Source organism: Neopsephotus bourkii, unplaced genomic scaffold, assembly GCF_033783945.1.
Source record: "Neopsephotus bourkii isolate Nb327-2 ecotype Australia unplaced genomic scaffold, CSIRO-AGI_Nbou_v1 NB_318, whole genome shotgun sequence".
Lineage (NCBI taxonomy): Eukaryota > Metazoa > Chordata > Aves > Psittaciformes > Psittacidae > Neopsephotus > Neopsephotus bourkii.
Window position 1 is genome coordinate 8361911 of NW_026900826.1, and position 21883 is coordinate 8383793.

Here is a 21883-nt window from a genome sequence, read left to right on the forward strand (position 1 = left end):
GAGAGCGTGCAGAGTACTCTGCACATGTATCAGAATCCAGAAGGCAGGACAAAGCTAACTTTTATCCTTGTGCTGTCCTCCCATGTGACTCATGTTGTCAGGTAAAGAAGCACGGTGGTGTGCATTCCTGAAGAGCCTGCCTCCTCCCCACCATGCTCAGCTTACTCTCCCTATCTTTTAGGGACAAGGCCCCAGGCCAGCGGGAATGTGATTTCTCCATTGATGGGATCAACAGATGCATCAGAGACATCGAGCAAGCCTCCCTTGCAGCTGTCAGTCAGAGTCTGGCCACCAGGGATGACATCTCAGTTGAGGTATGGGAGATAGCACAAGAACAGAGGGAGTAACACTGAGCAGCCTGGCTTACCCTGCTGCTTTTTGTGCCATATGAAGATTTGGAGCTGAGCAGAGCTCAGTAGGCTGGCAGTCTACTGCCGGTGAAAGGAGAAGTATTCTTATTGGAAAGTTTCTAGGCAAAATCACATGCTGGACAAAGTAGATCAGTTGTGGGAAGATACCAGAGTCACCAGGCAAAAGCAGGGGTGAAAGCAGTTATTTTTAACCACCATCAATATATTTCTCTGACTTCCTGTGCTGGTATGACCAACTGATAGTGTTTCTCTGCTGGCTTGCCATGGGGAAGTTGGGATGTTTCTGAAACTGATCTACTACTAGAAGTGCAGTTATGTCCATGTCATTTTTGTTAATGTTTATTTTGTCATTAAATGAGATCTGAAGTTGATGTAGACAGGTTATCATGAAAAAGCTTCCTGTGCTGCCCCTCAGTTTAATGTAGATCAATCCTGTCCTATTAAGCTCATAGAAGAAGGGCCATTGTGGCAGACTGCTTACAAAAAGTCAGCAACTCGTGATCAGATTCTCAGCTTGGTATTTTGTGTCTTTCTGTACTATTGCTTCCTGACACTACACATCTATTTGTGTATTCCAGCAGTTTCTTGGACTGTAATGCTGCATACTAGAAACATCTCAAGACTAAATGAAGCTATACAAAACAATTTACTACAGGAAATAGGTCATGGTTATAATTCTTTTCTATTTCAATGATGAAGTCATCTTGGACACCTTGTTGAACTGTTACTGAAAAATGCCAGTTATTTATAAGGCAAATGGAATGTAACAAAGTGACAAAATAGTATCTGTCTTCTCTTGCCTTTCAAGAGAGTGAGCTAACTCCCAGTGGCTGCCAAGACATTTAGCGTCTCGGAATTAGCAGCCAGTATTTATGTCTCAACAAGCCCACTAACATGCCTTTCTTATGCCCCTGTCCTGCAGACAGTAGTCAGGAGGTCAGTCCTCATCTCTGTTGCTCAGAGATGTTGTATTTTGCATTCATCTTTCTTACCAGTGAATTTCTCCTGTTAGCTTCAAAGTTTACAGCAGAGCTTTTTGCTCTTGTGCTGTATTTATTTAAATTGGAGCTCCTGCTGGTTTCTCTTGCCATTATAGATCTAAAGAGGGGCAGGCTTATCTCCTTTACCCTGTTTTTTGTTGAAACAGGGTAAAGGAGAAGAAATGAGCAAGTATCAAGCTGGCTGGATTTCTGCGTCTGATGTAGGGGGTCATTTGAACAGTGTTCCGAGTATGTTGGTTGGTCTGAGGGTGATTGTTCTGATATGGTACAACTTGATAAAAGAACAGCTGTGATAGTGACTAACAATTTCTCTTTATATTAGGCTCTGCAGGAGCAGCTGACATCAGTTGTCCAGGAAATTGGCCATCTCATTGATCCCATAGCTACTGCAGCTCGGGGAGAGGCAGCTCAGCTTGGGCACAAGGTACTGACCTACCATTACAAAGGTATCTGAAGTCTGTAACAGCTGGATGTTAGGGAAGACAATGATTTTGCAGCTTCTTCATTTCCTATGAATGACCAGAGGAAAGCATGGTGGAGGAGGAAAGATCGAGGATTTTCAAATAGTTGGAGCTGAGACTAAACAAACCTGTTTATATTTTGGGTCCCGTATTATAGGAAAGATACTTTCATTGAGGTTTTTTGGTGAGGAACATGTTCATGGCCAAAGGAAGAACCAAGAAAGGGGAGGGAAAAGCAAGGATGGAAGGGCAGAGTGCTACTTTACAGGTCTCCCTGCTTCTGGCTGCTGGAACTAGTAGCTGTGTGTATATATAGGTTCTCCTGTCTCCAGGACTTGAGTAACTCTGTTTAGCTTTGGATAACCATAAAATATTTCATAGTGTCAACTATTGACAGTTTTGATTCTCATGTTTCCCTGGCCCTTTGAGGTGCACGATAAACCATGATTGCCAAGATACAGGTAGTTAGAGAGTCACATTCCTCCTGCTTGTTAGATAAATGTTGACCAAAGTCCACAGCACTTTCCTTGAGCATGTGGCTCACATTTTGAAAGGGTTTCATCTGAGTAAGAGGGACTACCTGCGTCTGAGGGAGGAGAAATGGCTTCATTGAGGAATGTGAAGGTGAGAGGAGATGCAATCATGTTGGCTCATAGAACATACTAAATGCTGTACAGTGCAGAACCGCCAGGAGAGTGTGCTGCTTGAGCTAACCCACGGCCCAATGGTTAATCAGGGTTACACCTCAGAAACAGGGTTAATGGCTTTTCTGTTCTGGCTTTCCTAGGTAATGCAGCTGGCAAGTTACTTTGAACCCTTGGTTTTAGCCGCAGTTGGCATGGCATCCAAAACACTGGATCATCAGCAACAGATGACTGTGTTGGACCAGAGCAAGACACTAGCAGAATCTGCCTTACAGATGTTGTACGCTGCCAAAGAAGGGGGAGGAAACCCCAAGGTACGGTTGCTGTGTGTGATGAAGGGATTATTGGAGAAGGTGGGTGGGTGTTGGGAGAGAGCAGGTGCATCACAGAAAGCAACTGCTACCTATTGCCTGGCACAGGGACACATCTGCAGTGAAGAATGCCATTGACAGCTCTTGTGACATCTCTTAGTGGCAAGCAGGCACACTTCTGGAAGATAGGATTGCAGTCCGGGTGCACATCATCTTCATAAAGCACAAAGTTGGGGTCTAACAGCAAGTGTCTATGCTGTCTGTTACTAGAGAAACCCACCACCAGTGCTTTCACCTAAGGCATTCTTCCTGAGTCTTTCTCTGAGGGATGCACATGCTCCCTGCCGGTTTTATTGCTCTTTTCTTTACATTTGTTTTAGGATTTGGTTTGGGCTTTTTTCTTCTTCTTTGGTGAGTTTTTCACAAATATCCAAGCAGATCCCATAAGTAGGTTGTTATCAAAGATGGATGTTTTGGCGGGTTGGTATTTGTTTCCTTTTACAGCTTTAGAAGACCCTTTGTTGTGGAATAATTCCTTATAGGGTTTGTTACAGACTTTTTCAGAGATGTTGTTTAGCTGCGCTATTTTCTTCTTCCTTTTTATGGCAGGCATTTTGTGGTGTTGTTAATATGTCTATATGGGTCTTCTCTGAAAATTTTGGGGAGGGGGGTATGGAAGTACACTTAATCATAGTCTGGTGCTACTTTTGTCTTCCTTTGTCTTTGTTGCTTCCCTTTGTTGCTCTGTTGTTTCAGAACTGTTATTGTCCTGTCTTCATTAATTGCACTGTTGAGTCACACTTTGATTGTGCACAGAATTGTCTCTGATGATCACTGTTTACTCATTTTTCTCTCTTCCAGGCATCCCATACTCATGATGCAATCACTGAGGCTGCTCAGCTGATGAAAGAGGCTGTGGATGATATAATGGTTACCTTAAATGAAGCTGCAAGTGAAGTAGGCATGGTTGGAGGTATGGTGGACTCGATAGCAGAGGCAATGAGCAAGGTGAGAAATCCAGACCCCCTTTTGTTTTGCCCTTGACAGCCAATCAGCATTGCAGGGATTTGGAAGAGCTTCTGCTTCTCAACAGCAGCGATGGTTAATGGCTGACATGCTATGACAGGAAACCTCAAGATTCTTTGGTTTTCCAGATGTGAAATCCGATGGATGTGTGGAGTTTGGTGCTCGCATTAACAACCTGCACAGTACCTGTCAGTAGAATTAATGTAACATGTTTTTATTCGATAATGTGCTGACATTCAAGTGCAGTTTTAGGTCAACTGGCCTCTTATTTTTGCTTCCTTTTCCTATTTATCTTTCATGTTAGTCTCCTAAATGATCAGCAGGGCAACCCTGAGGCAAACTGCTTTCAGAGAGTTTCTTCCGCACTGTCAGTTTTCTGCATCTTTGTAACATAGGCTACAGTCTTGTCTGAGCTTCACCGTACACCCTGGTGCGCTTTCTGCACTTGCATACTTTGAGACAGAGGAGATTATAAATACGAATATATATAATACAATTGCATCATTAAGTGTAAAGCATGCTTTTGATAATGACCTTACTATTTCTGCCATACTTCTTCCCTTTTCCTTGCAGTTGGATGAAGGTACGCCTCCAGATCCCAAGGGTACATTTGTTGATTATCAGACCACTGTGGTGAAATATTCGAAAGCCATTGCTGTAACAGCACAGGAAATGGTAAGATATTTGGTTAAACAAAGTACAAACTCTTCTGTGTACATAGGGAAGGTGGAATGATTTGCACAGTGCAGTGAAACTCTATGTAATGCTAATTTTCAATGCCCATATCTCTTTATGGGTAATGGAACAAAGGAAGTGATGATTTTGCCAGATTCGCTCTTGGATCTTAGTGGCTTGATCGTAGGGGTGGCCCTCTATGGGAGGAGTGCTGGACCCTTTTCTGGCTCTTCTGCACAAAACCTGTTCATTTGGCTCATTTTCTGTGAGAAATAAAAGGAAAACATTTTACTTACACACTTCTTCATCAACCTCTTTAATTGTCCCTGAAATACCACCTCATGTTTACTGATGACTTCAGGTTACTCTTTCACACTTACTGTTTCATTTAGCGTGTGAAGTAACATCAGTGTTTTCAGACACCCCTAATAATTCAGAATGAATAGAGAACAACATCTCACATTATTCTTTTCTTGTGTTTCTGTGATTTGCGTGGATTGCACAGAACAAGACAGGACACTTGTTGAATGGAGATGTTCTTAACTCATGTTTGACAGGACACTTGTTGAATGGAGATGTTCTTAACTCATGTTTTGCAGTAGCGCCTAGCACATTTGCCTTCTGAAGAGTACCTTCCCTTGTTCGTTTTTTAGGGAGGCAAGGGGACTTTGCTGTATGCTACAGTTTTTACAAAATTGGTTGCTGTTGCTGCCAAGACACATTGATGATTCTGCTACCTATGATGTTGCAGCTTACTGGCAAACAGTGTATGTTTCCCTAAACCTGGTTCTGCTCCAAGGATGGAATTCCATCGCTTTTACTAACATGAACTGGAGAAAGAAGTAGTATCTCTGTTAAAAGTCAGGCTTATTCTAAAGAGAGATTCAGTTCTGGCTGTGACACCAAACCTGCTTCCTGGCCCGGTCCAGGTGACTGTGTACCTGGCCCATTGCCCCGCTTCATCAAAGAGTGATTTATCAGCTCTAACTGCTGCTCTTTGATTGCTCCCTAAGTTCTGCAAGTGCCTGATTACCATGACTCTAATAATAAAGCATGTTTGCTTGAGTTGCCTCGTGGAATTCTTGCTGGGGGACAGGTCTCTTACATGGCAAGAGGTTTACCCCATTTCATCAGTGTGGCTAAAGAAATGACTGTGCTTCTGAGCTGGAGTGTATTAACAAATTATTCTCATGCCTGTCATTTTTGTTTTTCTCTCGCCTGTGTTCTTTTTCCAGATGACTAAGTCGGTTACTAACCCGGAGGAGTTGGGAGGACTTGCATCACAAATGACCAATGACTATGGGCATTTGGCTCTCCAGGGCCGAATGGCTGCAGCTACAGCAGAACCAGAGGAGGTCTGCAGTTTTTAGACCTCTTTATTCTCTATACATGGTGGCATCAACACGGGTATTGTTTAATGGTAGAGCATACAGTAAATATGAAGTGATGAGGGGCATTCACTTCACTCAGTTGCAGCAACACATTTGCAGCCATTGCCAAATGTGACACATCCCTTGTATGACCAGAGAGATAACAGGTTTTGAATCATCGGGTAACGAGTTTTCTTTCCAGTGTCTTTGCAATGATCTAAAATGACTGCAGTGAACACATTACCACTGCCTTTGCTTTGTTAGCCATTTCTGTACACAAATACTGTCTATACTATGTGTGCTCTGCCTGATGGGCCAACAGATGCACTACTTCTTGCCTGTAACAGCTAACAGAGGAATAGAGACTATTCTCCTCAGTTGCATTAATCCATTACAGTAGTTGCTGCATATTCTCTGAGCTCAATTACAGAAATCCTTTCACCTCTCTTCTCATAGCGTGCCTCTGGTTGTGGAGACAGACTGTGTTGAGATGGGATAAGAGGGTATCTTGCCATCATCAGATGTATCCGATTACCTAGATAGAAGAGTTTCTGTCTTTGTAATTAGGTTCCACCACTGGTAGGCTACTTGGGTGTTCCTTGCTCAGTAGCTCTGTGAAAAGCAGCAGCTTGCTCTCAGTTTGATATTGTTAATTTGAAGTACCATTTCTGCACGTTATTTTCTGCCTGAAGTTGAAATAATTTTTTGTGATACTAATGGCTGTTATTCCTGCTTACTTATCCCAGTACACACTTATATGCCTAAGTACATGTAGGGACTAAAACTATCACGTGTTTCTACACAGGAGCCGTGCAGTTTATGCTGTAAGTTTATTAATAAATGGGAAGTGGCAATGGCAGGATTTTCCACATGTCAGTGCTCCACTTATGTGGTCAGTTCTGAAGACTTGAAACTCTGTGTGAGATTCAAAACCAGTCATATACTGTTTGACCCTGTTTCAGCAGCACAGAGTAGATGTGTACTTTGGGTACCCATTGTACAGACTTTAAACACAGCTCACGCTCACAGTACAGCACTGGGAGATGAAGCAGTGTTCTTCAAATGGGGTGAAGTTGTGTGCACTTGAATTCAGGTACACTTGTCCTTGGTCTGGTTCACTAGTGCTCCTGTTTCATTAGTGAGCCTTTCGTAGAGTAGTGCTACATGAGTAGGTAGTATCACATCTGTCCTTTTATTCTGATCTCTGCAGAGACCATAGCAATAGGCAGGATATTTGGAATAAAGATTCCACAGAGTGACTGTGTTTCCATTTGTAGTGACAGAATGTACCCACATGACATTTTTTTATTCACTTTGCTCTTGCTTCCTTTTTCTCTGTACCTCCTTTACCATCTAGATAGGGTTCCAGATCAGGACTCGGGTGCAAGAACTTGGCCATGGCTGTATCTTTCTTGTGCAAAAAGCTGGAGCTCTGCAGATTTGCCCAACAGACAGCTACACCAAAAGGGAGTTGATAGAATGTGCTCGTGCTGTCACGGAAAAGGTAAGACAACACAGAAACTGGACAGAACCTGAGGAAAGAACTGTGCTGCTAGGAGTCAGTATGCATATGCCCAGGTGGGGGTATAATAAATATACCAAATCTAAGCATATTTAGTCAGTGCTGTCAGAGTTCTATTTTTCTTATGTTAAAGTTTGTATCAGTGTACTGTACATGACTCCTGGGGTGCTTGAGGACAGTGTTAATTTGCACATTAGGGAAAATTTGATAGCTCTTGGCTCTGACTTTTATCCTGGCAGAAGTTCACTATATTCCCTCTGATTGTATTTCAAGGAAGTTATAACTGATGTGCTTCATCCTATGGTGAACAGATAATTTTGTTTGAAAAGTGAACTTCCTAGCTGAAGTCATCTTTGATTTGAGGCAGTCCTTAGTCGCCACAATGACTGCTGCGGAAAGAGAGCAATTAGGGAAAGGGGAGGAGAGTTTTATTACAGTTTGCAAAATGATAATGTGGAGTGAATTTCCATTGTTGATTCCAGCCATGTTAACAAGCTTGCTAAACTTGACGTCCCCTAATGAGGCTTTCTTCTGGTGACCACCTTGTTGCTGTATGTTGTTTTAGGTCTCCTTAGTTTTATCTGCTCTTCAAGCAGGGAATAAAGGCACACAAGCCTGTATTACTGCAGCTAGTGCAGTATCTGGGATAATTGCAGATCTGGACACCACTATCATGTTTGCTACTGCTGGAACCCTTAATGCTGAGAACAGCGAGTCATTTGCAGACCACAGGTCAGTGTAACTGGAAAAGATAGAAGAATGTGTGCACGGGTAACAGTCGAAGTGGCAGAAGTAACCAGCATGTGAAGATACACTTTTGCCTCCCTGCATTCCCTTCAATTCCAAATTGAGTGGTCAGTAGAGGAGAAACAAAACAGGAGGGTTGGGATATTAGTGAAGTACAGCAAACTTCACCTTGGTTACTTCTGTGAGAAAGGAATTTGAAAAACCTGGGGAACATCTGCTGAGAGCACTCCCAACAACAGACCACAACTGTCGTTGTGGCTTTGTTTTACTGTGTTCAAGCCATCTCACTGCACAGATGTGCCGTTACTCCAGTGTTAACTGTCCCTGTCATTAAAGAGGAATCTTCTGTATCCTTTTTTCCAACAGCTGCTCTTGACTGGCTGTTTGTTTTGCTAAATCATGCCTACGGTTAGTGCTGTTGTGGACAGCAGTGATGGCAATGGCATGACCATGCTACACGTTCTCCCATTTGGCAGGGATAAGCCCATTTTTCCCTTCAAGTCGCATCTGCAACAAATTAATCCCACAGCATTTTTCATCACGTTAAGAGATTTGCAGCATGTGACTATTACTTCCTTTGCAGTAAAACCCAGGGCTTCACAGCCAAGACACTGACTTACTGCTTTACAGCCTAATTGGCCTATGTGACGGTTGCATGGCCAGTATTTTATTCCCTGGCTTCCTAGTTACTTGAGAAAGGGGAAAGATACAGTGGTGTGTAAGTTGCCACTATTCTGCAGACTGTCAGGGATTTCCATACTGGCGTCATTAATTTCCAGGCTGGCCTTTTACATGGATATGGTTCTGGTTCTCAGTTAATTTTACTTACTTGTGAAGTATGTACTCAAAATGGTTTCTTTTTTAACCCAGATGTTGCTTTGCATTTGTTGTCTTATCATGTCAAAACATGTATATGGGGGGATGCACCCTGACTGGGTCACGTTCTCTGTTCCTTTTGCTGTTCTTGCCACTGCCTTCCTCAGAAATCATTATTTTCATTTCCTTACAATATGCTGATGAAGATGGAGGCCTGACAGCTGTTACTTTCCCCACAGCATGGCCAGATTGCCTTTTGGTGCTACAATGCAATGCTGTCTTCTGCTACTGCCCTACTTCCTTCATTTTCAAGACAGGGTCATTTTAATAAACTGCCTTGCATCTAGCCCAAAGTATCATACTACTATTGCAATAGTTGTAGTATTTATTTTTCTTTCTAAATGACTATTTATTTACTTGCAAGCTGGCCTGTGGTATAGTATCATGAGTGAACATTGCCATGATGACTTATATCAGCTCTTTCTGGTAGTTGTTAGTCACCATAACATTGTAAAGCACGTTATTTTCCTCTTCTCCTTTTCTACTCCCTCACTGCTTCCTCTTTTCTTTTCCCTATAGGGAAAATATCCTGAAAACTGCGAAAGCTTTAGTGGAAGATACAAAACTGCTGGTTTCTGGGGCTGCCTCGAGTCAGGACAAACTGGCCCAAGCAGCTCAGTCGTCAGCTAACACCATCACTCAGCTCGCTGAGGTAGTAAAATTGGGAGCAGCTAGCTTGGGATCTGATGACCCTGAAACACAGGTGAGATGTTTTAATGCTTTTCTGATACTTTTAAAGAGACCAGAGACAGTTTTCAAGTGATACTGCTTTGTGGGACTTTTGCTTTTAAGCAACACAGTAAGGTTCGTCTCATCTGGGACTTCTCTGGATTCACTTAGACATCCCTCTTTTTTGTGTTCCACACTTTATTTTCCCTCCAAGCTTTCTCATTTTTTATGTGTCTTTCAATATTTTCCTTAAAATAAGCTCTTCTTAATTCCAGCAAAATACTTGAAACATCTGCTTTTCTGCTAGTGGAAAGGGAAAAGGAGAAGGATTTGGGGAAGAGAATTATTCGTTATTCCAGTAACACCCTACATTAATTAAGAAGCCTGTTATAGTGTCTGTATTTTGTCTAGGACTTCTGTCTTTAAGCTTGGGTTTAGGATACAGTATCTCCAGATTTGAGTTTTCCTGACTCTAAGGCCAACCAAGTTATTCAGCATTTAATTTTGTATTTTTCTCAGAGGCTTTTTTCTGTATTATTCTCAGAGGCTCAGCTTCCTTTTCCTGATGGAAAACCATCTCCCTCTAACACCTAACCATAGCAACTACATCTGATCTTCCAGTAGGTGATTTCAGACCTGGTACATAACTGTAGCATTAGACAGTAAGCTTATAAACTTGCTCTTGTCCCGCTTCACCCAAAAGGTGAAAAATATGGAGAAAAGTAAATGTCCTCTTAGGGAAGCTCACAGGAAGGAAATCCTACCTGCAGTCAGCATTTCAGTGTCTTCATGGGAAGTAGTTACTTTTGTTTTCTGACTGGTTGTATGAAATACCAACACAGCTTTTCATCTTCCAGAATACAATGTGTTTTACTGGAGTAGATGGAGGGCGATACTATTTGACCAGTAGTAGATATGTTTTTTAGCTGTGTTCTCAAAATCACGCCCTTGTTCTGTCTGCCCTTTCCTGCCTGAGCCTTACAACTGTGTCTCATTCCTACAGGTTGTCCTGATCAATGCTATCAAGGATGTGGCAAAGGCCCTTTCTGATCTCATTGGTGCTACCAAAGGAGCAGCCAGCAAACCAGCAGATGATCCATCCATGTACCAGCTGAAGGGTGCTGCTAAAGTAAAGCCATATTCTACATTTTATTTGAAACTATCTGTGCAATTCCACTTGATAGACATGCAAAGCTTGGATTTCAGCAATTCCTGATTGCCTGAAATCCCATCTGTTTCTTTGTTTCGTTATCATCCTAGGATGACACAGCAAAATAAGATGCTATTGAGTTTCCATGTAGCTTTCAGTTTTGTAGGCTGTCAGGTGACTTTTGTGATTTTATGGAAAGAACTGAAGAGAAATTGCTTTCTTTTGCCAGCCTGTATTTCAGGGTAGGTTCTCCTTTAGTAATGTTATTGACTAAAACTTATCCAGTTTAAAATGGTACCTAAAAATTACATTTTAAACAATACCATGCTCAGGATAGGCATGGGACCTCCTTATTTCGACCTTGTGGCTTTGGGAGAGAAGAGAAAAAAAACCACCTCCAATAACTCTGCAGTAAGATATTGTGCATTTCTGATCCGTCTCTCCTAGACCTTTCCAGGAAGTATATAGGTATCAAAGCTCAAAACTCACACAGATTACACTATACCTGTGTTATGTTGATTTTCTCTTCACCTGAGATGTTTTTTGACATTGGCCTCACAAAGATCTTGTGGCTTTGTGTCGGCAAAATGCTTCCAAATGTGGAGATCTAGGTGGTACGACTTCTGCTTTCACATTATGAGTATCGTGGTAGCTTCTTGCTTGGCTGGAAGCTATTCTCACTCTCGTGTTTATTGCTTACATGTAAGATTTGTGCCTCTCTTCAAAGCACATGATAACAGTATACTGTTGAGGTACTACTTAGAAATGACTCATCTAGTAAAGATACCTGGCTTCTTGGCTCTTCCTGTCTGGCAGAGCTCTCTGTTTTAAGTCATAATGGTCAAGAAGCTATCCTTTCTGTCTCTTCTTTTTTCACTGTAGCTATCATTTTTATCTCAACATACTGGGGTGTAAGAAGGGTGTAGTTATTGCAGTGAAGATGAGGTCATTCTGCATCAGGACTATTGTATGTACTGGGAAAAGAAACATTAATTCTGTTTCTGCATTTGGGTTTGAGGCTGGTGTTTGGCTGCTTGCTTACCTGGGGGATTATGTGATTGCAGAGATGGTACTGGGTACCTTTCAACAAGAAATACCATACCTCAGTTCACATCTCTTTCAACTTGCAGTGTAAGATGTGTGGGGAAAAATAGACACTAAGATAATCAATCTGTCTAAGAGAAATGGAAATGTTGTGAATTGATGGTGTCACTCTGCAGTAAGCTGTGCTGCAGCTTACAGAGCAATTTCAGAAACTGGCCAGCAGGAGTTTTGGTGTTTAGTCCCATAACAAATGCAGTTCATGAATCTTCTTAGGCTCTACTAGAAGTAATAATCCTACCCAGCTCAATTTGCCTTGCTTTATACTTTTCTATCTCTGAAAAATGGGAGGAAGGAATCATGTGTCTTTATCTTCACTTGTGTGTCCTTCAGGTGATGGTAACCAATGTCACATCGCTTTTGAAGACTGTTAAAGCAGTAGAAGATGAAGCTACTCGAGGGACAAGAGCTCTTGAGGCCACAATAGAGTACATCAAACAGGAACTCACGGTACAGATCAGAATACCCATATGTGGCAGTTTTTGGAAGTAGGCTCTTGCACTCTTGCAGCCAAGGCATTCCTCCTCAAGCTCTGCTTTATTGCCTTGCAGTGCATTGGATGCAATTTGGTGCTCTCTACCTGCTGCAAATCATCTCTGAAAGGACAATTACAGTGCCACTTCAGCCTTTCTATTTTCATATGTTAACAGTCCCCACATTATGATTTGAGGTGCTACTATTGTGTGCATATCCGGAACCAACTGCTGCTTCTTTGTTCTTTAGCTGTTAAGATTTCACTACAGGTATTCTTCTTGGAGTCCAATGTTGTTCCATTTTTTTTTGATCCTGGCTTTGGTAACGTCTCCTCAGCATCATAGCTATATTGCACTGCCAGTTTAATCTTGTTTCTGTTTTTCCTTTATTATGAAATGGTACTACCAGTGATACATAGTCTGCTATCTGATATGCTGTCTCAGCAGGAATTAACTTCCACATTAGGTGTTAGACCATGACAATTGTTTTCCTTCCTCTTTAAAAGATATAAAAATAGCACCCTAACAGTGCTAGCACAGTTTGCCTTGTCAGGTGCTCTCCATAAAACATCTATGTTTCACTGGGTGAGCAATGCTGTTGTAATGAAGAAATAACTCTTGTTTATTTGGACCATTTAGGTTTTTTAAAATACCTGTACATAGTGGTTGGGAAACCATACAGTGTCTGCAGTGAGAAAAACTCAGTTCAGTACCTGATCAGGAATGTTCTGTATCTAGTGCAGGGATATATAGTGCACTCTGCTGTCATGTATCCTTATGAAGGCCTGGCTAAATTATATTGCTTCCCATAACTCTGATCTAAAACCTGTCCTGATCAGTCACTGAAGGATTGTGCATCACATCTGGTTGGTATCTGTTTGAAATGTTACTCCTCCTCCTTTTTTTTGCCAGCATTGCTAAGGAATGGGTCTGTGGAGATGTCATCTTTTTCATAGGGAGAGAAGTGGAGTACTAGGAGAGGGTCAAGAGGATACAAGGATGGCACGTATGTGCTCCAGAAAATGCCTTAAGCTTTACTTGGGACTCCAGGGACTGGATCAACATTGAGGGATGTCCTTCACCCATTTAACTAGACTTTATTTTTTGCTCTTGCTTCCATTTCTGGAGGGAGAAAGTGAAAAAGCTGATGAAATGGGAGCATGGGATAGACCAGGCTTATGTGTGCCCAGATATAGTTATTCTGTAATCACTAGGCTGCTTAGGTTGCACTGTGTGTAGTCAAGAAACGTCTCCACGGGAACAAAATGGCAAGCAGATACAGACTAAAGCTCGGGAAAAAGAAATGTAAGATAAAAGTAAGGTTACCCAGCTTTTATTGCCTATGTTGTGCCACAGTTCATGTACTCCACTGTTCATGAGAGCAGCGTGTACTGTCAGATAATTTGAACTATTTTCACGCAATTCACCCTGCAAAATTATACCTTTAGGTTTATAAAGAAGGCTAAGTACAGTGTAAGAGACAGCACTCCACCTCCCTTTTAAGAGACATTTGACTGTTCCAGTGATGTTCTCATTCTGTCCTACACTGTGCTATTAACAAAGGCTTGTAGGGCCCAGCCTTTGCAGAGGAAGGACCTCCTCATGTGAGCAGACCAGCCTAAGCAGCGGTCAGGACGAAAAAAGAATATAATTAAAGGAATGGTAATTCTTTCGATCCCATAACACTCTGAACAGCTGTTCAGTGACAAACTGTCATCTGGGTAGTGCAATGGCAAACGAGATGGATGGGTTAATCTTTTCTTGTATGCTTCCCTCAGGTTATTGTTTCTCTCTGCTGTTTGTAGGTTAGCAGGCTTTTCAGGACCAAGCTCATGACAAGCAAGAAAGATACTCAAGTACTCTGAATATGTTTCTAATTTCCTGGTGTTGGAAGGCTGCTTTCATTTGCTGACTCTTTCTCATGGATGTTCTGCTTTGACTTGAATCGCATCAGGCTTTTCTTCTGCTTTCACTTTTAGGTGTTTCAGTCAAGCGAGGTTCCAGAAAAGACATCATCACCTGAAGAATCAATCCGGATGACGAAGGGAATCACCATGGCAACTGCCAAAGCTGTTGCAGCTGGGAACTCATGCAGACAGGAAGATGTGATTGCTACCGCGAATCTGAGCCGCAAAGCAGTAGCTGACATGCTAACAGCTTGTAAGGTAAAGATTCATTTGCTTGCCTAAGACTGATTCCCCCTTCCTGTGGTGTGCCTCTAAATCCCTCAAATGTTACAATTTGTTTGTTTTCTTTGTATCAATGCTCTACTTTTCAGACGAGAAAGTCAATGGTAAGGGATCCTCTCTCAGAAAGGATTATCTGTGTTATGCACAGAAAAAAAGCAGCAGTGCTAATACCGACTGTGCAAATGAGAAGTTTTAGTTGACCTGAAATTTCCTACTTTTCAGTCTGCTCTTAAACTGGCAGACAAACAGGTTGTGCAAGCAGTAGGTTATACAGATAATCTTACGGTCACAAATACGATTTCAGTATTGCTAGAACAGTGAAAGGAATGGAGAAAGAAATCACTCTGGCCTATTTTTCATAGTCCTTCTCCCCCTAACAAAATCTGTTGGCTTGCTCAATTTCTGCTGTGCTTTTCGAAAGTGTGTTTTGCCTTTGCACCCTGTTTTCTACACTTGCTTACCTAAACAGCTTTGGAAAACTGAGCTGAAAATCTCTGGGGGGATTGTAAGTGTCATATTGAACCGTTTGGCTTTGTTCTGATGATAAACAAGATCTAGGCATAAATTAAAAACGAAAGAATTATAAAGATCTGATTCCTTTTGGTCCTCGGTAGTAACACGAAAGTACCTTTGCCAGTAAATTATATTTATTTGCTTTTGCCTTTACCTGTGTGGAAAATGACAGTAAAATAACGGTGCTCTCTGTGAGATGTCTGATTTTCAGCTTTTGGTCAAATCTGAACTGCCGAAATCAGTCACAGCTTAATACTGCCTGGGTGGAAGGGTTAATTCTGGTTCTAAACTGATCCCCATACACATGTGCAAGTCCTAATAGAACTTAGAACTTTTGATTTTACTGAGTTTTCTGTCAGGGTCTTTAGTCTGGCAGTTCTTGACCACTTTGCATGTTTCAAATTTGGATTCTGTTCTCCCCGCTTCATAAACCTGGAAGGTCAACACAGCAAACCAGCTCTAATTTGCATCGCAAAATGAAACGACTGTGCCACTTACGGGAGAACTACTGTAGCCTATTATGTCGTAGGTCCAAGCCAGTTAATTGAAGCTTCTAAGGGAGCCTAAGAAGCACTCATAGTTGTGGTACATTCTAACAAATAATTCAGGCATGAATTCAGATGCTGAGGTGCACTAAACATCCATTGTCCTTTGGAAGTGGCTAGTGCCACATTTCTGTTCCAGTGTCTCCAAGCAGACAGCAAATTCTCAGGAGAGGATCCTCTTTTTCCAGAAATAATCTAAATACACTCACACAATGTATAGCTCAATATGTAATTCTGAGCATTTACTTATGAACATTCATCTTTTTCTGTATACATTTGTTCCCAGTTAATTTAATGGTTTCAGAGTTCATGAATGGCAAGTTGGCCGACAGGATGAAACTTCCTGCAAATGGAAGAGTGGAGTTCTGGGATGCTGGAAAAGCATCTGTGGTGTCCCAGGGAATTGCCTTCACAAAGAAAGCAATCTTCAGAAGGAAAATGACTGGGAATCGTTTTACCTACCTGTAATGATACACTGACAAGGAGTAATGTCTAGTTTTATCTTGCCTAGCTTTCATAAAATCAGAGGTGGTTACTGGGCAAGCAGCAATAAAAGTCTTCAGGTATCCTAATTGGATACATTACAATTTAGTACATATTTGTACTAAAATGTAGGCAAAGTAGCCCTGTCATTTAACAAAGCTTTTTAAATATACGGTTTGTACCTGACTTTATTTAGCAAATCCTGTTGCTACAAAGTTTGCTTAGAGCCTTAAAACTCTTATGCCATTAATTTCTACAAATTGGTTACTGTACATGGCATTCCCTTGATAAGCCACATCTCTTGAATTTTATGGGTAGGAACCAGCAGTCTTAGCCTCACTATGCCATGAAAGCTGTGCAAGGCAGTGAGTGCAACTTGATCTTTGTGATATTTGACAAATACTGGGGGAGTTTCCAGTGTAACTCAGCTAGTCTGTACAATAAGCACTGACAAATAATCAGATTTGATATCCTTTGGGCAAGACAGAAGTGCATGTGTATGATCTATGGAAGAATTGTATAGAACATAGCTTAAACTTCCCTGCTGTGAGGAAGTTCTGTTTTGTTGCCAGCTGCCTAAGGCAAGTCATAAGGGATCTGACTTATTAGCAGTTACTCAGATGCTTGTGCTTGTTCTGCTATATGTGAATTTACAGCGCCCATTGCTAATTCTATGCTTATAAGAAGATGCCATTTCAAAAGACAATGAGGCTGATGACTGCAGGATATAATGAACCAAGACAACTCTCATTAAAGTCACTGGAAACACTGTAATTACATTTAGCAAAGGTTAGAGCGGGCCCTAAGATAATAACAATTTCTTTATTACCTATTTGTACAAAATAATATCTATGCACTAAGTAACCTGTGCATTATATCACTATTATAGTATCTGGTCTGAATTCAGTGTTGACCCAGCTTTAAGCAAGAGGTTGGACTATGTGAGTTCTCCAGGTGCCGTCAAATGGCACGGATTTTATGACTATGTCAGTACATTTTACTTTCACAAGTTATTCATCAGTGCTGACGGGCTAGAAGTTGTGGTCCTAGGGTCAAGTATTGCTTGCTGCTTTACTGTCCTGAAAGAATGTGAAGAGAAAATGGGGTCTGTTAGTGAAGGGAAACTTCAGCAGGAGGAAATAAATGTGTGCTCTGGTTCTTCGGACACATGTTTCTGTTTGAGATGCTTCAGCAGGTTTTCTGTGCAAGTCTGGAGGAGTACACATCTTTGTTGTGAGTCCTAACTGGTGCAGTGAGATTGCTATTGGGATGTTTCTGCATACAAAAATGTCTTCCTAAAATAGCTATTACCTCTTTAGTCTGCTGTGAAGTATACAGTTTTAAGACTCATTGAATTTCAAAAATGCTCCCAAAATATTCTGATGTCAGTTTTGGCTATGTATGCAAAGCATAAAAGGAAATTTCTGTTCCTCTCCTACACATTTGCTCTAATTGCATGTGTATTAATAACATTTAAGAACACAAGGAGGCGTATTAGGATGCTTACAGTGCACCGGCGAATCCTTCTGCCCTGCTTGAAGATTAACTATGGGCTGTTCTGGATAGTCTGGGCGTCTGGAGCTCATTCGAAGTGTTTGAAGCTGGGGGAAATCCTACCGTATTTCCTCCCCTCGCCTTTCCCTGCAGATGGTTTGGGGACAACCTGGAGAAAAGCGTTTCGTGCTTTGCTCTTCTCGAGCTTCCCGGCAGAGGGAGCTCATAGACCGGCTCCGGGCCCCACTGACAGCGGCGTTTGCTAGGGCTGTTGAGGGCTGCAGCAAGGGTTCGGAATGGGCGAGCAGTGAGACAATGGCCCTGCCAGCGGAAGGCAGGAAGCTGCAGGGGAGGAAGGAGCTGCTCTGAGAGAGGAAATGGTGATTTTCAAGGTTTTTAGGAAGTCCAACTTGTCAAATACTGGCACTTTTGTTTAAAAAATAGCTCCCTGGAAGCTTACTTTAAAAAAAACAAAGCTGGAAGAGGCTGCAGGCTTTACTTTTTGTTAGAAAGAACATACTTGAATTAGTCAGGCTTCTGTTAGATGTAAGGCATTGTACTTAATGGCAATCCTAAGAAGTAAAAGCACTGACTCTGCTGCTGCTCCTCTGTATTCAAACAGCTGGTTCCAGCACTGCCCATTGCTGCATTGAATCCCCGCATCAAGCTGAAGCCATCAACAAGCTTTTACTTACAATATGTTACCAAATAACAAAAAGCAGCCAACCCTATTTTTGGGTGGGTGGGTTGGTTGGGGTTTTTTGTGTCTCTCATGTAAAGAAACGGTTTCCTGCACTTCTATAGCAAAGCTTTCTGTCAGGACCAGACTATTATATTTATCTTTTATAGTGGAGAAGGAAAAGTGAGACCTATGTTTGGCCCACACAGTGGGCTAGGGATTGACCTTTTATTGGCCCAAAGTCTTCTGGTGCCAGGCCAGTGCTTTGGTCTCTAACGCAGATGGCTGTTTCTGCTTTCATTCCTTGATGGTAGGCTATACAGGCTTAAAAATGGGTTTAGCATATTCCTAACCTTTAAGATGTGAATGGCCATGTGTGGGTGGCAAAACTCCACTCACTACGTTTATATTTGTTGGTAGTGGTAAAAAAGAAGAGCCACAACAAGATAACCTTTGCACTACAAAACAGTACAAATGCAACCCAAGAGTCTGTTTCAGCCCCAAGGTATTTTCCAAGTGATGTATTTTTCTTTAGAAGTCATAAATCCTTCTGTATTTTCAGATGGTTCTTCAAGGGTTTCTCTATTCAGCAGAAAGAAGTAGTACTGCTGCTAGCAATACCTAATGAAGGACTAAGAAAGACTGCACATGTACCCCCAGAAAAGAGAATGTGCAGGTGAAAGGAAACATGTTCCCAATGCCATTCTCGGAACTGGAGCTCTGCTGCTCTTTGAGCACAATTTGTTTATGCCTTTACAACAGAAATGGTTGGCCCTCAAGCTCAAATGTCATTTGCACGTTATGAAAAATCTCTTCCCTTCTTTTTCCCCTGTGTGCTCAGTGTTGACTTTTGCTTGTGGGAGCAATTTTGGGGTACTAATATTCTGCCTCCTCAGCAAGCATCATATCACCCAGATGTGAGTGGAGAAGTTCGAGAGCGAGCCCTGCGCTTTGGAACAGAATGTACCCTGGGATACTTGGAACTCCTGGAACATGTTCTCCTGGTAAGGAGTCATCTGCATGCACACACTGGGTCCCTCCCAAGACGAATACTCTCTCTGATCTCTTTCTGTAGTTTTTATCAGTTTGTCACAAGGTTATGAACAGTTTTGTTACTCAGGAAAAGCAAGCTAAAGTAAACACTTCAGCTCAAGCTGCAAGGTAGAAGGAAGACTAGAAGTGCTTAAATGGGACTGAATTGGGATCTGATGAGTCCTGACCTAAAAATGGTCCCCAGCAAAGAAATTAAAATAAGACACTTCAGTGTTTTTTAAGCCCACTGTAAGCATTAGGTATGTTAGGCACACTCCTGTCCCCCAGAGCAAAGAGGTTATCTATTCTTTAGGAAAGCACTTTAACCTTGCCTCTTGCAGTCACACCTACTCAATGCCACCCCAAAACCTCAAGCCAGCGCTGCCTCACAAATTGCTCTCCAGCTCATGCCAGACATGGCATCCCCAAAGCTCTGCATAAAACTTCTCTACTCATATCCAAGGTGAGGCATTTATCTGCAAAATGGGAAACATGCTTACAGGAAGATAAAATGTGGTTTTGATGTGCATTTAGTTTGAGCTGCTTTGCAGAGCAGCTTTTGAAAACATTAAGAAAATGCACACCTGAATGTGACTTTCAAGACTCTTATTTTGCTCTTAAATCTCTATCTGTTGCTTTCCTCTCAGAAGTAGTTTTTGAGTATATGTGAATTTCCAGAACTTAATCATTTTTCTCCCTACAACATGGTAATTAAAGATGCAAATGTTGTTCCTGTTTAGGAAATAATTCAGATTCGCTGTCTGAATGTGTGACTGTTTTCCATTTGCAGAAGTGCTATTTAATACTTCATGCAAATCCAGCTCAGAGGGGTCTGCCTTTCCCTTCTGTTTAAGGGTCTTGCCCAGGGTTGACATTCCCTTTGTGTTCACCATTGGTGATTTTTCCAGAGCAGGCAACTAGAGCTAGCTTGCAGAGCTCTTAATTCTGTTTCTTAGTAATAGTGATCCTCCAATTTGCTCATATGACTACCAGCAGTGTAGAAAGACTAAGCCTGATGCCTAAGTAAAATGACTACAATGTCTGAGATTGGAGTGCTAAAACGTGTGTTCCTCACACAGTCACACATGTGCCTCTGTTTCGGAAAATTCTGTCCTAGTTTCAGCACTGAGAACTTCCAGACAATACTGCCAGTTCCTGTAGAAATGGGAGGCAGTGCCACTTTCCCAGCATGTGTCAGACATTGCAGGGTGGGCCTTTGCTCCTAGTGATTCATTGACAACTGTATTTCTTTTACTGCACTTGTGTTTTCTCTCAGCCCATTGCTGCAGGAAATAAATCTTTCAGTAGTGTGGCTCGGGAATGTACCAGCATTCTCTGGAATCCTTACTAATACGCACTAGTACATTTTATCTTTTCCTCTAGATCCTTCAAAAACCAACTCCAGAACTAAAGCATCAGTTGGCCTCTTTCTCCAAGCGGGTTGCTGGTGCTGTTACAGAGCTTATCCAGTCAGCAGAGGCAATGAAAGGTGAGTTGGGCAGTGTGGATACAGTGTGCTTTATACTCTAGATGATGGACTGTCATTTTTGTAGTTTAAAACAAAATAAAAACTAACAAAACCCCTTTTGATTATGTTCCCAGTGTCTTGGTACCACATACTTTCATTCTTCAAATTTCATTGCTGGTGTTCAGTTCACAGTCTTGGCAAACATGTATATTTGACCCTCTGGCACTTAATATGGTTGCTTGTAAGTTATTCGTATGGCCTTCAAAGATGGAACCATCCAAGCAGAGCTTGATTACTGAATTAATACTCAGCCTCTAGCAATAGTGTCTATAAGTGCTCACAGTCCTGTCTGGGTCCAGCCCTGGCAAAGCATGTTAATGAAACAGTGAGACTTCAGAAAGTTGTGATCTGGAGCATAGAAGCAACCAGGTTGAAAAAGACCTAAGATCATCAAGTCCAATTGTTCCCCCAGTGCTGTCAAGGCCACCACTGAACCATGGCGCTAAGGATCTCACCTACACGGCTTGTGAACACTTCCTGGCATGGTGATTTTCCTAAAATCCAGCCTAAACCTCCCCTGTCATAGCTTGAGGCCGTTTCCTCTTGTCCTGTCACCAAGAGACCAGCACCTCCTGGCTCCATCCTCCTGTCAGGTAGTTGTAAAGTGCCTTTTTTTAAAGAGGAGCTGATACAAGTTTGGCTTTGACTGTGTTTATACATGCTGCCTTCATCAAAAATATCTCTTTCCCTGCTTATCTGCCAATATTAGGGTTTAATATAGATTTCCTTCATCTTGTACACTACTTGAACTAAGTTGTCTTTGGTAATGTTCTGATATTTGATATAAAACACATATATATGTACTCTGTAGTGATTAGCAGTGTGAAACATAGCTCAGCAGTATATACCATATACTTCAGCTTTCTCCCAGCACATCAAAAATAGGAACCAATCATTTTGTATTCTCCTGTGATTCGGTCATCCATAACAGAAACTGCCTCATTCTTTAGCTGGCACAATGGTGATTCATAAGTATTCAATGTTATTTCCTTGCTGTTTGAAGAATCAGACATGGGGTATGCT

The 21883-nt window shown here is 41.8% G+C and overlaps 1 protein-coding gene across 2 annotated transcripts in view; it reads left to right on the forward strand.

Annotated features, from left to right (window-relative positions):
* Positions 1-21883, forward strand: part of TLN2 (talin 2) — a 150452-nt gene that overhangs the window by 110717 nt on the left and 17852 nt on the right. For both annotated transcript variants that reach the window (XM_061347597.1, XM_061347598.1), the window contains 14 exons: positions 182-314; positions 1695-1796; positions 2621-2791; positions 3650-3796; positions 4388-4489; positions 5725-5844; positions 7217-7363; positions 7947-8113; positions 9524-9707; positions 10677-10802; positions 12258-12374; positions 14377-14562; positions 19197-19304; positions 20716-20821. In XM_061347597.1, the coding sequence (XP_061203581.1) occupies positions 182-314; positions 1695-1796; positions 2621-2791; positions 3650-3796; positions 4388-4489; positions 5725-5844; positions 7217-7363; positions 7947-8113; positions 9524-9707; positions 10677-10802; positions 12258-12374; positions 14377-14562; positions 19197-19304; positions 20716-20821 (1916 nt within the window). The remainder of the gene's footprint in view (positions 1-181; positions 315-1694; positions 1797-2620; positions 2792-3649; positions 3797-4387; positions 4490-5724; positions 5845-7216; positions 7364-7946; positions 8114-9523; positions 9708-10676; positions 10803-12257; positions 12375-14376; positions 14563-19196; positions 19305-20715; positions 20822-21883) is intronic.